The 17,929-nt window shown below is 42.5% G+C and overlaps 1 protein-coding gene and 1 non-coding gene across 2 annotated transcripts in view; both read right to left on the bottom strand.

Annotated features, from left to right (window-relative positions):
- Positions 1-469: 469 nt before the first annotated feature.
- On the bottom strand, positions 470-584 carry LOC116220076. Its single transcript, XR_004163452.1, has one exon. It is a non-coding gene; the product is annotated as a U5 spliceosomal RNA (small nuclear RNA).
- A 450-nt stretch (positions 585-1,034) lies between these two features.
- Positions 1,035-17,929, bottom strand: part of fkbp16 (FKBP prolyl isomerase 16) — a 35,904-nt gene continuing 19,009 nt past the window's right edge. Inside the window, exons 4-8 of the mRNA XM_012833568.3 lie at positions 7,455-7,672; positions 5,697-5,881; positions 5,497-5,574; positions 1,877-2,014; positions 1,035-1,773 (exon numbers count right to left, since the gene is read on the bottom strand). Of these exons, the coding sequence (XP_012689022.2) occupies positions 1,687-1,773; positions 1,877-2,014; positions 5,497-5,574; positions 5,697-5,881; positions 7,455-7,672 (706 nt within the window). The 3' untranslated portion in view covers positions 1,035-1,686. The remainder of the gene's footprint in view (positions 1,774-1,876; positions 2,015-5,496; positions 5,575-5,696; positions 5,882-7,454; positions 7,673-17,929) is intronic.

The raw sequence follows: 17,929 nt of genomic DNA, 5'->3' as shown, positions 1-17,929 counted from the left end.
TATAGAATTTATGAGGCGTTCATTTAAAAAAAAAAGGATGCTTAATAATATGTCTGGAATGTCTGTTGTTTAAACAAGGAAGCAAACCTTAGCTTGTATCCATTAGCCAACCAACTAGCCCAAGATCGAGTTAGCTCAGAAATCGGTACCGACAAGCCGCGTATTCATCATTGCGATGTGTGCAATGACTTTAAATAACCGGAATAAAGTTGTCATAATTCCAACAGCAGTCCTTACTCGTCATTTCTGGTCAATGGTTTTCGCTTTTTAGATAAGCTCACCCAGAGGTCTGCTCTCTAACGTTACCGTACCTTTCCCACTGGCGCTCTGTTGATGGTTGTTGTCAAAGTAAGACAATGCAATGGTATCGCGAGAAATGTCTTCTTCCAGAATACGCTATTTGAGTGTACATCTCTGACGTTTAAAGTGATGTCGTAATGTATCATGCACGCTTGATATATATTTTTTGACCCCGCCATGCAGTGGTGTATCAAAACATTACTATTAACTCACAGTGGTCCTCTCCACATAAATCTTTAGTAAAAGGCGAAAGATTTATATGATATGAACGGATCCATGAATTCTACGCTCGATTATACACAGCAGCCTATTGCAAATGCCAAGGATCCCCTTAAAGTTTTAAAGACATTGGTTATCAAAGGGCTGCATCCTTGCATCCTGTAATAATCCTTGCACTACTAATAAAAACACACGTGGGCCTTCAGTATTTAAAGTACTAGTACATTTCTTATTCAGTTATTTGTCTAGCTTGTAAGACCTAAGATGAGCCGCTTGATCAAACCTGACACCAAATCCCTCTTGATTACATGTGTGCCTACTGATTTTTTTTGTTGCTGCTGTTTTCCATTTCTGCTTTGCTGCCTGCGTTTTTATACATGTCCCTGATATGTATTTCACACAACTTCAATATCATCCACAACAACAGAAAAACAATACTGCTACTACTACTACAGCACTACTAGCAGATGGAGAAAATGCCTGGTATATTGTTAAAACAAAAGTGCTCCAGTGGATTGTATTTGATGAATTGTTTATTGCTCCTACCACAATTTATGGGGGATACTTTCAGCAGAATTCAAACACAGTGGTGCTCAAGATAACATGTAACAAAATATTTTGGGACAAAACAAAACGTATTTCAATTAATTGGCTATGGTTTATTTTCCTTAATTTAAAATGTCAAATATAAAAATGTCAAGACAAAATCAGTTGTAGTTTAGAAGTTTCCTTTGGTTACTCTTTATCAATTGAAAGCAACTTTAAAGAAACACCACATCTAACAAATCAACATCTTCATCCCTGTACTTCCTTTGGTTGCATTTGCAGTTTAATTGAAATATTTGATATGGGTGTCACAGGTTTGTGGGATGGAAATGGATGATGTCATGGATGATGACATTAATCGGGGAGGGTTTCTTGATGACATACTGTAGCTATCATATCAGAGCTGTGTTCCAGAAGGGCAGCACAGAAATGTAAGCAAAATAAATGTATTTCTGGCAAATGTGGTTTGAAGTGTAGTCAGTACATTCTACATTGCATGTGTCGGTGTAAGTCAACATCAGTACTCAATAGGGGCAGATACTACAATGATTCAATGCACTTTCTCACTCTCGGCAGTTCTGCTGTTGGGCTTGTAGTTACAGTAGTTTGAGAGTAGGTGAGTTAGTTTCTTGCAGTCAGGACCACTGATGTCACTAAACTGCCCAAGGCCACCACCAGAGCACCAAGCAGAAATTTCCAAGAAATTCCCTGCAACAACAAAAAAAAACAACAACACAAGGGCTATAGTGGCTTAAGGTATGTTTGGCAAATGACGACCCGCTTTCTTCAGAGTTAGTGTTTATTCACTTACTGAGGGCTTCTTTTTGGAAGGAATCACAAAGGGTGAAATATTTTCCCCTAACACCTGAGCTGGTTTAGCTTTCCACTTCTGTGTTTCGTTTCCGCCAGACTGTCTTTTCACAAGCTTTGATAGCTCCCCGTGAATGGCCTGTGAGGAATAAAAGACAGAGCATGAGAACTGACCATTTAAACACAACATTGCACTCCTTGTGTTAAAGCAGCAGCAAGTAGTCTTGGTCTAAAACTAGCAAGCTAACTACCTAAATGGCTTGCAAAAACCATGTAAACACTACCAACAGCACGGTTGACACTGATCTAAGCTTGCTAGCATGCTAATTGCTGTCTTTTTGGCAATATCATGCTGTGAAAGCTTTTCTTATATTTTTGCGAGGTGATCTGACCTGGACCACAGAACTACAAAGTGCATAGCCTGGGCAGCTAGTCGGAACGACAGGCATGTTTATCTGTCCTTCGCATGGCCAAATACCATCAAAATGAATTTGAAGATAAAAACTAGTTGCCTATGAAAAAAAAAAAAAACATACCTCAAAAAGTGGCATATTCCTGCATAGTAATGCTTTAACTTGTTTATTGTGAACACAAGTATTTTTTGTCCAAAAGAGGGCAGCATTGTACACAATAAAAGAATTCAGGAGAAACTAGAGCTGGAACAGGACTTCATAAGTCCTGCTGTATGCTTAAACAATGGCAGGCAGTGTTCTTTCTTGTGTGTCCTAACCTTAGTTAAGCAGTGGCAGGACCTCAATCTGATCGTGTAACAGTCAAAATAGTCCAACCTTCAGTCTCTTTCTGAATGTGTGGATTCAGAGATTTAGTTTATATGTGCCTGCAAATGCATACAACTGCTGTTTTATGCCTTCAGCCAGAGCAATTCAGTGTTCCTGAAATTCATTTTTCATAAAGTTGTCATTTCCTGTACTCTCTATGACCACCTTTGTTATATCGTAAACGCATTGTGCCCCTTAATTCTGACATTAATCGGGAAATATTGAACATTTTGGTAGTGATTTTGACAGGTGAAACATTGAGCATTGTTCTAGTTTTAATCTGTAACATCCATCTCTGGACCTCAATTTCAAGGAAAAGTGTTCAGCTTGTAAACAGACATGGCCTATTGCAAGACACAAATTCACTGCTGTATTCAAATATAGGTTCTGCCTTCACCCCACTACATGGCTGTTGTTGTAGGACAAAGGTGCTGTGTTGTGCACAAGGTCGTCTTAAGTTTTTCTTGAGACAGCAGTATCTATGAGAGAGGTCCAAATCAGATATTCATAAACAGGTACACATACTTGTAATAGTCACTATTTTTTTACTAGTTCTCACATGACAGACCCGAGTCTCTGAATATTAACAGCACACAATGATAATAAATCATGTAATGTGTTAGGCCGGACCAGAAATATGCTTGGAAAAAGTCATTAAAATGTTTAGCACTCAACTAAGAAACATTATTTTATGGCGGGTGGTTGGTCAAATCTAGCCTTATTTTCATGAGGGACTACATTTCTATTTGCCATTTACTTTTGGCTTGTCCCTCAGTGTTAGTATTCAAATCTAGGATGAAGACAAAACCTCTATTCTTTGTCTGTTTATTTACTTTCTTGCTGTAACACATTCTCTCTGGGAATATGCACCCAGGGATTCTTTTCTTCCTTATTTCTAAGGGGTTTCTCTTAAGGGAATGTGTTTTTTTTGTCTTGCCACCAGAGACTAGGGTGTCATTACAGAAACAGAAGATATTTTAGTTTAGTCTAGACGGGGCTAGTTCACCGCTAGTGGAGTATGTGCAGCAGGTCAGCTCAGGATGAGGCGGGTAGATGAGGTCACGTTGAAGCTCACTCCCTCCTTGTCAGAAGCATGGAGCCAAACACCCATATAATTTTGACAAGAGTGTTCATGTGCTGTTTCAAGGCATGATTCTGTATTGCTACTGGCAATTAGACTTGCTGGGAGCGAGGTTATTTATAATCTTACTGGTTCCTTCACACAAGCTTATTTCTGTGACCGCTTCATTGGACTAAGACAAGACATAGAGAGAAAAATGTTTTTGAAAGAGCAGGGGACATTGCTGTTTTTGACCACTGCATAAATGTGGTTTCTGTGTGCTTATAAACCTTCTCTCCATATAAAACCTTCTCTTACTGCCTCAGAATCAGTACAGATTTTCATGTTGTGAAGGCAAGTGTTGTTGACCTTGCAGTTGCTATTTTTATAATCACTGGAATTCTGTAACTGGCAATAGTGATATCCAAACCAAAGCAGTCGGACACCATTGACACAGACACAGAGCGACCATCACAACTCTCATATAACTACCGCATTATCCAATCAGTCCAATTTGTTATGAATGTCAGGGCCTCTTGGATGGTTTCCTATCTAAAAGCTCTAGTAAATATACACATATATGTGTGTGTGTGTTGATGGTACAGTAGTTAGCATTGCTGCCTTCCAAGCAGGAATAGCCTGTAGCAAGTCTAATTGTCAGTAGCAATACAGAATCTTGCATGAAAACTCTTTTTTTAATGTATATGGGTTTGGCTCCATGGTTCTGATTTCTGAGAGGGAGTGAGATTCAATGCAGGATGGCCTTAACCTATATATATATATATATATATATATATATATATATATTTCAGTGGAAAATACTCAGAATACATGTGTGTTGTGAAAGGCCTTGTTCACACATTTAATTAAGTGTTACTGTGCATTTCAGTTTGTGATTATAGCATTGTGACACCAGACAATTTCAATCTCAGTGGCCGAACAGATACTCTAGCAGACAGCTGTGTGTAGCAGGGCATGACAAGACAGGTTTCGGCAGCGTCAATAGCAACTGAGGAGTAACCCAACACACAACACCATGGTCATGGACCAAGTCAGGGATTATATACCTGGTGCATCATGGAAAACATACACTCTCCTGGCTCATTCATGGTTTGGTTAAGCACATCAAGAATAAAAACTACTTATATATATTTCCAGGTAGTCTCTCCCTTGGAAAAACAAGTCATGCTCTCCTTATTTCCCCTCATACTGTCAGGCATGGAGGCAACTAGAATAGGGGCTTGTAATTGTTTTTCTCAAGCACACTCGTCTTTGCAAGCAGGGTAAAAATGAGTTCTCCATGAAGATCCACATGGATTTCTGGAACTCCAAGTTGTAAACAAATCCTGTGATGGAACAAAATGAGGGAACGCCTGCAAAAAGCCGTAGTCCTTCCAAAAATGAGAAATACCATTCCTTGACCAGTTAAAAAAAAATAAAACACAATCGACGGCCAAATATTTCTGTCAATAATTTGACCTCAACAAAGCCAGGAAGCTAGTAATTCCATAAACTAAAAGTGAACTGTGAGTCACAAAATATTTCGAGCTCTTGTTTTAAATTCATGTTTGGAATTATTGCACTTGCTGTAATTTTGAAAACAATAAAATGAGTCTTGCCGCACATTATCATTGCATGCTAATTAACTTTTACAATTGACGAGAGTGGAAAAGGGCAATGTCTGCATTGGCTGTGACAAAGAAATGTTTTCCAGAAGGCCGTTCAACCCAGATGTGAAAGATGTTATGAGGTCAGCTTGACCACAGCTGTCCTCTCTCTCACCTTGGTTGTTGGCTCCAGTTTCAGGGCTTTCTTCAGCAATTCCATAGCCTCCTCATACTCACCCTTGTCTGACAAGAGCTGTGGAAAAAAAATGCAGACCTCTTTAACAGCGTAGGTCAAATCTGCTGCTTTTTCACCATTTGTCAAGTTGAAACATTAATTCAAAATAAAACTATAGATCCGTGTGGTAAGCAACTGACCTTCCCTGCTCTGAAAAGGGCTTTCACATTTAGCGTATCGAGGAACAGCACGTCACGGCTGGTGTGGAGTGCCTCATCAAACTGCTCCAGCTTCAGCTGGGCAGTGGCCAGGTTATTCAGACACTTCACCCGCTGGTCGTTCACCTCCTCTTCCTCCCCTGCCTGGCAGCAGTCCTTGCCTATATCTGGGGGTGGGGGGGGCAAAGAGACACACTCACACCACTGTGAAACATTGTGATGCGGTCACTCGGTGACCACTGTCTACAGGGGTGCAGGTGGCACATTCATACACAACAAAGGCTAGCAAGGGAAGGAGGTGATGTTGGAGGGGGCAGGGTGCAAAACATCTTAGCATTTGATGTGACGACATCTGTGTGTTTGCTCCAGTTAAAAATCCACAGTAAATCCATTATCTTCTAGGAAAATCTTCGCACCCTTTTGGAAGAGGGATGTGTCCTTTATTGCCCTAGAGCTGATGCGGCTCTCACATCTCAGGGCTGTGAAGGACTGTCGTTAGCAAGTACATCAGAGGATACCTCTCCTAGAGGGAGGGAAACGTGTTGTGAGGTCCTACAGGATCTTGAAGGGCCTTCCTAACTGATCGGCCCTCCTTTAAATCCGGCCAAGCCGGCGGAACCATCATTTATGGTGGACAAAGCCTTTTAAATGCTCCTAGAAACAATATGAGGCAATACGGGTGGTCTTCTGAGGATGCATAAATCGTTGAGAACCACTTCCCATCTTAGATTAAACTCATATTAAACCCATTAGCTTGTTGTGGTTAAATTGTGTGGCACAATTTGCCAATTAATATTGTTGAATGTTGTTCAGATCATTTGACTCTATGCAACACTATTCATGTATGTACAATTAAAAGGACCAAGACAAGCCTGATTGGTGACAGGCAGATGGGTAATTTGAGGTTACCCCCCCCATATGCAGGTCATTATTAGCGACTTTAACAGGCTGGTGCTCCGCACTCTCCTACCTCATTACTGTCAAACGTCCCTCTCAAGTTTCTCTTTCCTCGCCACCTATTAGGGTAGTTAAGGATGTGGAAATCACATGTAGATTTATTACATCTGATTAGCTTAGGCCTCAATGAATACGTCGATCATGATGGTCACATCATCTGGACGTGACCGCACATTCTGATGATGGAATTACGGGCCGGTGATAGTCTGGCAGAGAAGGCATCCACGGCCCGGTCAAGCAATGAAACTAAAGACTGCAGCGAATACATTCGCTGCGAATGCATCTGTTCAACTTAATCGGAGGGAATCTTTTAAAGAGGGTTTGGGACTCAGGCAGCCTCTTTTGTCTTTGATGTTTGGTTAAGCCCCTAAGGCGTTCGCTATCGTTCACTTGCAGAGACTGTTGTTATCTGTTGGAAATGGTGACGGGGATTGCTATTCAATGAGGCTGGGATGGCATGGCATGCCACTTCATGTTTCTATATTTTTTTTATCATCGTCTTCATTATTATTAACAGGTGGTTTCCTGCATTGTGGCTTTTTACGGCCAACATTCTGCTGCTCCAGTTGAAGAAATTCTTCACAGCTGTTAAAATAGATGGAAATAAGAAACATCACAATTCTCTGATACTCTGATCCAAACACAACAATCCTATGGCTGAGGTATACTAGTGTGTCTATGTATTTGACTGCTCCATATGTCCATTAGTATGTCATAGTATGTCACTCACACGTATGACAAGTATGACAACTTGTTCTCATTTTGACATGAAGGGAAGATTACCACGTGTGTGAGTGGTCAGCACTTCCAGGGCCATGCAGTAGGCGTGCGCCGCCATGCTGTACTCCTCCCTTTGAAAGTAGAAGTTCCCTCGCTCTCGTTTGTGATTGCCGATCCGGATGCGGTCCGCCACGAGGAGAGCCAGGGCATTGGGCTTGTCTCTGAAGTCCAGGAGCTGCAGCTGGTAAAGGATTGGAGCCCAGGCCTGAATGTCAGGCTCCCTGCCAAAGAGACACAAAAGCGCAGGACCATTAGTCTCCACCACAACATTACAAAATAGCAGCTAACAACAGCAAGCACACTCTTCTCTTCACTCATTTTGTTAAGGCAGTTTGTTTATTAGATAAACTGTTTGCACGCTTGGTAACTGGATCACCACCTTTCGAATAAGTCTGTTGGGCTGGACTAACGAGGACAGACTTCAAACAACACCAGCCATATTTAATCTTGCCAGTGTAAACCCTGTGCCATATTTATCAGAATCAAATTCAAATCTGGTACCATATTTATCAGAGTCTGGCGATTTCAGGGCAATTTGGAGTCATGACAGGCCTGTCCATTCTTTTCCCTTCTCTCCCTCCCTCCCTCTCTCTCTCTCATTCTCTCCCTCTTCCACACTGTCTGTCTCTGCTGTTGCTGGTGGAGGGAGCTCAGCTATTTCTGTTTTTTGTGTGCCGAGCTGGACCGGCTGACACGGCACTCGGAGACAGCAGCTTTGAAACAGGCCGACGAGCCTGGCCAGAGGGAGGGTGCTTGCGTGCTTTGCACTCGCTGTCCCCTCCCTGCCCGGTCCTTCACCTCGGCGCTGGCACAGGCTTCTTAAGGAGACCATCTGCGCCGCACGTCTGAGCCAGTCAGCAGTCGAGGGGGAGAGGACACACAAATGAAGTGAGTTTGGTGGGTTAATTCAAAATGTAGCCCTCTTTAGCCTGCTGTGCAGAGAAAGCACACAAAGAGGATTGAGTCCTGCTTTTTAAGTGTGATAATGCTCTTCTTAAATTGTATTGGTGTGATTGCTCAATCACACCATTACGTAAGGGATAATGTATTGTCCGGAGGTCATTATCCAAAAATAAATCCCAACGGGGCGAACAGCACCCCGAGAAGCACAAAACCCGTTGCCAATGACAGCAGTCAATATCTTTTCGCAGCGGTGAATATCAAGAAATATTCACCTGCGAACGTTGGGATGGCTAATTCAAATCAACGGTACTTTTTGGAACATTCTGAAGAGCCGTATAATAATCTTTTTTAAGCTAGTGTGATTCTATTGCTCTTCTTAAGTATTTATTTTTATTTTTATTCCGCACGTTTTTTGGCACCGCTTCGGCTCCTGGCGCTTTTGAGATATCGACACCTGTGCCGTCTTCGGTAAACTCTAAGCTGACAGCCAGCTAAACTCTTCCTACGAATCACGACTCTGAAGATATACGTAGTCCACAGGTTTAACGATAGTAGATAGGAAGTGTAAAACTGAAATTTACAAAAGACATAGACAAATCAATTCTAGCATAAACATATACTCATTGCATACAGTTACGATAGGCTAAATAAACATATATTGTATCTCACAAAATTCATAACAAAGGATAAAACATACCAACGATGCCTTGTTAACGTCCTGACATGTCTGTCCTGAACCTGGGGAGTGATCTTGTAAACATGGTTGCAATGCCATGTCATAATTTTGTTAATATTTTTAGTTTTTTATCCCTTTTTTTTCCCATCGAACTGAATGGTGGAACGTTCACCTATTGTGATGTTACTCACTCTGCCAGCTGTAGGCTACAGTAGTTACAGATGGTAGCTGCCATAGCTGGCGAACAAAGATTCTAGAGTAGACCAGAATTTTGTAGTTTTTTCCCTGTGGAAAAATCAATGTTTTTTTCAATGTGAGCGAATAAAAAATACGCAGAAAAAAGATGGACTTCAGGCAGCACGTGGGAGTCTACATTGGTACCCATCGGTACAGACAACTCACAACCCACGTATTGTTATGATACTTAACAATACAGCTCTAGCATCTAAAACATTTATTTTATGCAACAGATTATGGCTATCAAATTCTGAGGTAATCAATGTGTTTACTTAAATTAACAAGGATGATTGTTGTGAGAACACTTGTGATCCCTAAACACCTTTACATTAGGCCTACATATCTGGCTGCTTATCAGAGATTTTCCCAAGCAGGAAATGGGGCCATCCAAACATATCCCTGCTCATCTACTGGCATTTTCAAACAAATGAAGATACCTTAATAACGGTCTATTTTTCAGCTGATGTTTTGCTCATGTTTATTCAACGCAACAAGGTAACTTAATATCAATGAAAACTAAATAAGCCACTCAAGTAGCTCCAGCCAACAGATAACGGGGTAACATAACTTGGCCAATAGTAACATTGGGCACTAACTTTATTGTTTACAGCTGTTTGTTTATGCGTTTATTTGAAAAGGGACAGTGTACATTGATAAACATTCCCCCCCCCCCCCCCCCCCCCAAAAAAGTAAATGCACCGGAATTAGCTAGGTTAGCTAGTTTCCATCCGCTGTCCCTTGGCAGGGCATACATTACAGCTTACATTACACATTTAAATTTTGTTTTTTATATATATATAAATTAAGAAACCCCTAACACTGTGAATTATTTACAGCCAACATTCCAGCTGGTGTTTTGTTTGTGTAATGTTAAATTCAAAGTGACTAGGTAATGTCTGCTAACCAACTATCCTAACTAGCTAGCATACCTAGTACTCATTGCCAACTAACAGCTAACAATAGCCAACTATGGCTAAGGTTTGTGTCTACATATCTGCTAATTCATTGCCTTTACACACTACAAAATAGGTCAGTTATGAATTTAAACATGTATGTCACTATTGTTTTGATTGGTAATTATCCTATCTTTGAACACATGTTTTGACAGCTGTTCCCCCTCCCCAGCTCAAGTGCATGTTTCTGCAGTAAGCTGAAGTCTAATATCGAAGTCAGCTGGTTCCCTGAAGTTTTCGCTTGGAGGTATTTCAGGCACTGCAAGCAGGCGAGTAACTGGATCACGTACAGCTGCGAGATACGGCCGGCTGGGCCTACCTCAGTATCTCCTCAGATGGACAGTTAATTTGGTCAGTGATCAGACGCAGCCCTTTTGACTCTCTTTTTGAACAATGGAGGTGTTATCGTGGTGACAGTGCAAGCCCTCTGATCGGGCCTCTGGCCAGCTGTGAGTGTGGAGCTGCCAAGTCACCAATCAGTTCAGCCTCACGGTGTGTGAGTGTGTGAGTGAGTGAGTGTGTGTGTTTGTGTGTGTATGCATATCAGAAAAGAAAGAGAGAGGGAAAGAAATACAAAAAGGCATGAAGGGCCAATAACCAGTGAGAGATACAGGGAAAGAGAGAGAGTTAGAGAGGGGACAAGCAAACAGGCTTTGGGTCCATTTCAGATGAGTTTGACATGATTCAGGCCAGCTGTGGCTGAGAAAAAGCATATGCGCTCTCTCCCGCTGAACTCTCCCTCCCTCCCCCCCCCAATGCCACATCAGGGAGTTTGGACTACTACTTACAGTCTTCTCAGGGGGACACTCACTCACACACACTCAGTTCTTTTCACAGATTATTTTCACACTTTACACAAATACATGATTAATAATTAACAGTCAATCAACGGTCAGTCTTTGATAAGTTTATGACTTTGTGTTTATGAACATTCTCTAGATAAACTGTATTAAGTTAGTTGAGCATTGCTCTTCTTTGTATAGCCTTAGAGGATAGAGGAGCTCACCCACTCTTAGCTATTGCAGCTTTTGCTGTAGCCTGAAAGCGATACTCCCATGTACCTACAGCTGACATTGTCCTGGTTGCTGCGCTCTGTGAAAGGCAGTCGTCGCTGCTGTGTGTGAGCTCATGAATGATTAAACGGCGATGCGTTAAAGACACAAATTTATGTGTGCCTGACAGCATTACTATAGCTCTCTTCGCCCACCGGTTGTGTCAGCTGGGGGAGTTGAGTTACCCTTTCACCTCTCCCTCTCTCTGGGGAGCTTAGGTCAGGGCTGCCTGCTGGAGAGTGCCTGATAATGACTTATAGCCATGGACACCTGAAGTCAAACAGTTAGGCTGGGACTGATGACCACAGGGGCATTTAAATGTCTTAATCTGTTTATTTTTAGACTGGGGCGGAAACGCGTCAGTTAGCACTTTGTGGTGCCACATCCCTTGGTTATTCTCTATCACTCCCTTTTCTCTCTCTCTCTCTCTCTCTCTCTCTTCTAGGCTCTTTCTAGTGTTTTCAACCAAATTGTTATCACATTACATTCCTGCTGTTTTCCCTGGTGGGTATTCACCTCTGCCATAGCAACGGGAACACATTGCACCTGTAGTTAAAGCCTATTTCAACTTGAAGATCCGTTCCCCTCTTAATCCTCTCACTCAGAATCTAGGGCAAGTGTCCATGAGAACAGATGGGAACTGGAATGTATTCTCTCTCTCTCACTTTCTCTCTTCTTCTTCTTCTTCTCTCTTTCTTCTTCCATCTCTCTGTCTCTGACTCGCTCTCTCTCTCTCTCTTTCTCTGAAAGGACTGTTTGTTAAATTTTGTATTGGGGTCAGCAAAGTTTGCCATTTGGAGGCCTCAAAAAAACAAGGGGCTGTGGAGGTTTTTAAGGGAATGGTGACGCATGAAAATTGAATATGCTTAGCATAAACTGGTTAATGATGTTATGACATTTTCTAGGGCTTGGGGTGTGGGGAAGCTGCTGAAGTTGAGAGAATGGACAAGTGTTTTTGAAAGTGTGAAAGGGAGGGGCTGATCATTTTCTTTTTAGTAATGTAATGGTGTAAACCTTGTCATTTGGAGGTGTAATGTTTTATGTGTTTTAGTGATGTCATTGTGTGACAAACTTAGTCAATGGTTTAATAAAGGTGTGTTAAACCTCTCTCTCTGTGTGTGTGTGTGTGTGTGTGTGCATGTTCTCAGCAAGTGCAAGAACAGTTGGAACCTGATTAGCACAGGTTATCAGATCAGAATCGATAATAAATGGCACACAAGGCTTGTTCGGTTTGATTTTTTGTTGCTTTTAGATTGTGGAGATGTTTGTGCAGCAAGAGCTAAAAAATGGAAATGTTGCAGAAAGCTGTGCCAAGAACCTGCTTTATAGCTTCGCAAACATTTGCTTTTCATGTGCTTTTGTGTTGATGTTTCATTTCATTATGCTCCACTCATTTATTTGTGCTGCGTGAGATTAGAGTGATTCAGTGATACCAAAAGTCATGTAAGGTCCAAGGACATACCATCTATGTGTGTGAGATCCTCCTTAATATGGTACAGTTTATATTATTAAAGAGTTGCATGTGGAAGCTATGACATAGTTCAAGTCTGTAATGAGAAGGCCACTTTTCCCATCATAAACCGCCAACTAAATCTAACAAATCATGATCACTGAAGAGGTTATAACATTTTAGGGGTGACTGAAAAAGACAGTCAGTTTAATAGTTTCTAAAGCTTATCTTATCCCCATTTCCCAACAGTCCAAAGTCAATGCATTACGTAAGGTGATGTAGGTCCAGCGGTTGCCAAGGAAAGGCTTTACAGTAGGTAATCGGTCATATGATCACACACTGGTCTTTTTGTTATGACGGAAGTAGTCGGGTAGAGTCATGAGAAAGTGGATTGAATCTCCTGTTTCTGGCAGCACTGGTTCATATTAGCTTGGACAGGTGTACACCTTGCATTGTACTCCTAAGGCTCAATTTCATAGCAATCCTCAGTCTGAGAGCACAGTGCTTCTGTTCCTGTGGCCTTGATGTAGCCATGGAGCACACTGGGTTCTATCTTCACCAGCAACAGTTATGTAAGAAGAAAAACAGTACATGCCCTACTAAGTTTAGGGCTTGGCTTTTTTGCACTGGCGCTTTGGTGTTTTGACAAGATCAATCTGATAGAGTACCTCTTTTGGCAGCTGTGTTCAGTAGACTTTGTTTGGGTCGACGGGGGCCTATAAAACGTCTAATTATGCGGCCGTATAAGGTTTGTGTATATATTGCGCATACTTTATTGGCTCTGATTATTGTCTGTATGTGTTAAAATTGAGATGCTTTTTTCTTTTATATTATAAATAAATCCTGGCAATGACTCCTGACTGTTGTGTTGGTGTGGTGGTTAAGTTGAATATCCCTTGTGTATCCCGTTCTATGTATGTGAATGTGGACATGAGTTGGAGTGAGCTAATATATGATACTAGTTTATTGCCTTGAAACCTGAGATCTCTGTCTTGCTGGGCCTCTTTCCACTCTTGTTCGTCATAACATTGTAGTGAATACGCAAGAGTTACGTTTTTCTTTGGCTCTCTGCCATTTATTGCCGGAGAGGAACACAAGCTTCAGACTGATACAGAACAGGGGATCTCATACGGCTCAGGGCTCTCATACGCAGACACAGGGTGGCACAGACAGGCAAGGGTGACACAGACACTAACACACAAGGGAACCCCTCCAGGGCATCACACATAACACACTGGCTCCAAATTGCTAACAGAAATACACGCTGACATTAGAATACTCTTAATGGCACATTAAGCACAGAATTGAACATTAACAGAAACATAAACACGCGTAGGGAACTCTGGGAGGGCACAAACCCCTTTGCACGGTACAATGTGAATGCCCTATGTGCAACATTTACACCTAGTATCTTCATCCCTTATATTGCCAAAACATTTCTCCCATTGTACCAATTGAGACATTTTAGAGAGACTGTGTACCATGGAAAAGGAGCAATACGTTGAACCTATTTTTTAAAGAATACACTGATCAGAAACGGATGAGTAAACGGATCTCCGAAAAAAAAATCTGAAAATATTCTGTAAGGCACCCTGGGCACCGCTGTGCCACGCTTTTCTGTGCAGCACAAGCTAATCTGGAGGCTTTGCTGGAAGGGATGAGTCATTTTTTTAATAAGTACAGGAGGGCCTTTCCTGTCAGCTACTGCTTCGAACAGCTGCACCGTTTCTAAAGATAAAGAGCAACGTCATACACATCTCTCTTCATGTTTACACACACACACACACATATACACAAACACACACAAACACAGTATAACCATCATTATGCACATTATAATACAGACTGCATTTCCTGGGATATCACAGTCCGTACATAATGATAAAAAATATCCGTTCAGAAAAACACAAACATTGTGCCTCTAATGAACACACGCAGTGGGGGTTCTAAAGAGGACCAACCTCCCCTGGACTGCTATGCATTTCCCATAGCCATCCAGTTGTGAAACATGAGCACATTGGACAGCAAGAGAGAGGTGTCAGTTATAAGGGTCCTGTGAGGATCCCTGGAGCCAGAAGGTCAGCAACGAGGCCCCTGGGTCCTGTAAAAGGACAGAGGGGACCTGGAAAAAGCATCCTAAAATATAACTAGCCTGCTAACGGCATTCAACTAAAGCACACTGTACAGTCACAATCACATCTCACAGCTGCATTTTGACATGGAAACGAAAGGGGGGAAAGTTGTTTACTCTGTCCTCAGGGCCTGGTGCTTCTCTTGCACACACTCCCGTGTCCTGGCTCTAGTCACAAATCATTTTGTAGCTTAACTGGTGCAACATGGTGTTACATTGGTATCACACCCCAAATGAATAGCAGATCAGTGTAGTCAAACGAAGATATGGACAGTGGCTATTTGTCTCAGTGAGCCAGCTCCAATGAGTGTTAAAGTGACTGAACTTGTGACTGGTGTTTTTTGAGTTTGGATTCTGGTACAAAATAAAGGCATGTTATAAGTCTTTCAATGTATTGCTGTGTCTATAGAGAAATTAATTTGCTTCTGTTTATTCATAAAATAACAAGAGATTATAGAATAGATAGATAGAAAAGCCTTTATTGTCATTGTATTTGTACAACGAAATTTGGAGTGCTTCTCCTGTATGCATACTTAAAAGCGTCAAGTCAAAGTGTAATGCCATTTCAAAGCTAAGATGTGTCATGAATTACATTACCAGACAGCTAAGTGATTGATGCCAATACATACAGGCTTCCATTGCTAAATGTCTGGTTTATGCTGTGTGAAACTTCCACCATTGCAGAAGCCTCGTGGGCCTGCCTCCTGTTGTGTTTCGCTAGCACTCAGCGTGTGATTTCCTCCCGAAGTAAGGAGAGTGTCATATCATAGAGATAGCCGCTGTAGTCGGTATTGTGTTGCTTTGGAGGAATGCAGTCAGTGTGAACCAGAGCAGGAACAGCTAATAGGTGTTCTGTGTGGGCCAGAGTGTTCCTTAATGGAGGCAGTTTCGAGTTCCCAGCCTAACCGTGTGAATCCTGACTGGTGAACCACTCCTCATCAGATCTCCCATCTAGGGTGGCTACAAATTCACATTATGGCCAAACTGAAAGGGCTTATTGTATGCTTTCAATGCATATTCAACATATAACTTTGGATAGACCATATGTTGAGAGTTGTCTATTGCAGACAGAGGCTCATCATATTGGGGAAAAGGGGGGGTGGCGGTGGGGGGTTGTGTGGAGTGAATGGGTTGGCAGGTTTAGTGCCGACTCCATCCAATTGGGATGAGGCTTGAGCTTGAACAGTTGCCAGGGTGATGAGACAGAGAGAGCAGTGGGAGAATTTTAAGTGCCAGAGCTGAGGGTAGCTCAGGTAGCTTGCATCTGGTGGGCCACTGATGCAATGTGGGTTCTGGCCACATTTAACGACCACATGTCCTATACCCAGGATGAGAGGAGGAGATGTTCCGTTACATACTGCATACACTTAACATGTCTACACATCACTGATTAACCTTTGCCCATGTAACTACTTTCAATCATTGATTTGTAAATGTGTTGGTTTTTCAGAAATACACAGAGACATACAGTATATATGGTTTGTAGAACAGCCCAGCAGTTCACAGATCTTTAAGTTAACACCTCTGACACTGGTTCATTTATTTGAGTGTGTGAGTCTGACACAGGGCAGACTTAACTAGAGTGTCACGACTGGCGACAGTTTGTATTTTGAAAGGGAAGGGCGGGCGCCCTATTTCTAGACTCCTCACAAAAGTTATTTTGCTCTTAATTGGACAGGATCTCTCGACTCTCTCATGCGCTGCAAAACAAAGCTCTCAGTCCCCGGCGCTTTTAGTTACGTAACGGGTGCCAAAATGGTTGCGCGTTCAGCCGTGGTAAAACAAAAATTCAATCCCCTCGTGCTGTCCCCATGGGGACAGATGCTTCTGTGATGGGCACTGGACCCATTTGGCACATGACGCTTATCCCCAAACTTCCCCTCTCTGCAACTCCGTGTGAATGTGGAGCCACAGCACAGCATCTCTGACTCACCTTGTTATCTCCCCTCTAGTAGCCTTGTCTGTCCACGTGAACGAACAGACACTGGTGAGTTGAGGAGAGGGATACAAAAAAAAAAAAAACGAGCCTGGTCTTTGACGTAATAGCCACGTACTTTGTCATGAGTAAATAATGGAATAGACCTTAACGTGCCTCATATTGGTTGCCATGGAAATAGCCCTCGGCAGGCCACGCTGGCAATAAAAAAAAAAAGCTTTGTGATCCAAGAGAATTTATGCTACCACTAACTGATAGATGGTGCACACATGTGTTTGTACTCGTGTTGGCCATGTGTGTGTGTGTGTGTGTGTGTGTGTGTTAGTGGGGGATAAACACAGCAGTGCTCTTTCTGAAAACAGATCAACTGGTCCAGCCACTAGAAGACCATCTATTTTTGTTGTTTTGATTCCCATCAAGATGTGCGTGGGTGCCGTGCAACAGTGTGACCAGACAAAGGAGCTTAAATGTAATCCTGCGTTCAGTGCCAGGCCACAGCTGCCTTATTCCTCAGTGGGTCGTTTAGAGCGATCCGGGAAGCCAGGGCAGGGGTTGGGGGCAGTCACTGGTCTCTTCTGGGGCATTTGCTTCTCCCAGTGTTTACTGTGTGTTGTTTTTTTTTTTTCTTTCCTTGCTCTGCGAATGTAACAGGCGGGGGGTGGAGGGGGGGCGAACAGCAGGGATCAAGGCAAGGATCTGAGCTCTGCCTCCGGGTGAGCTCTTCAGAAGTCCTCCTGTAATCTGGAGCAGGCCTCCTCAGCCCTTTAAAATGAACCCAATCTCAGGCCCCAGGCACTGCACACTGGTTACAGTAGCTTTTTTATAGGCTGCTGCTGCTGTTGTGTGTGTGTGTGTGTGTGTGTGTGTGTGTGTGTGTGTGTGTGTGTGTGTACATGTTGAGGAAGTGTGCTTGTTTACGTGTGTGTACACAGGTGTGTGTGTGTGTGTGTGTCTATGTCTTTTGTGTGTGAGTGTATGTGTGTATGTCTCTGTGTGTGTGTGTGTGTGTCTTCATGTATCTGTTTATCTCTCTGTACTGCCTGTGTCTGCTGATGAGAGAGATGATCATTCTAACCGATATTTGATGTGTTTGCTTGGCCCTGTCTACCACACAGCCTGGGCATCCATTCACCTCTGGTT

Source organism: Clupea harengus, chromosome 3, assembly GCF_900700415.2.
Source record: "Clupea harengus chromosome 3, Ch_v2.0.2, whole genome shotgun sequence".
In the NCBI taxonomy this organism is placed as follows: Eukaryota; Metazoa; Chordata; class Actinopteri; order Clupeiformes; family Clupeidae; genus Clupea; species Clupea harengus.
Note: the sequence above shows the minus strand (reverse complement) of the source record. Positions and strands in the feature narration are given on the sequence as shown.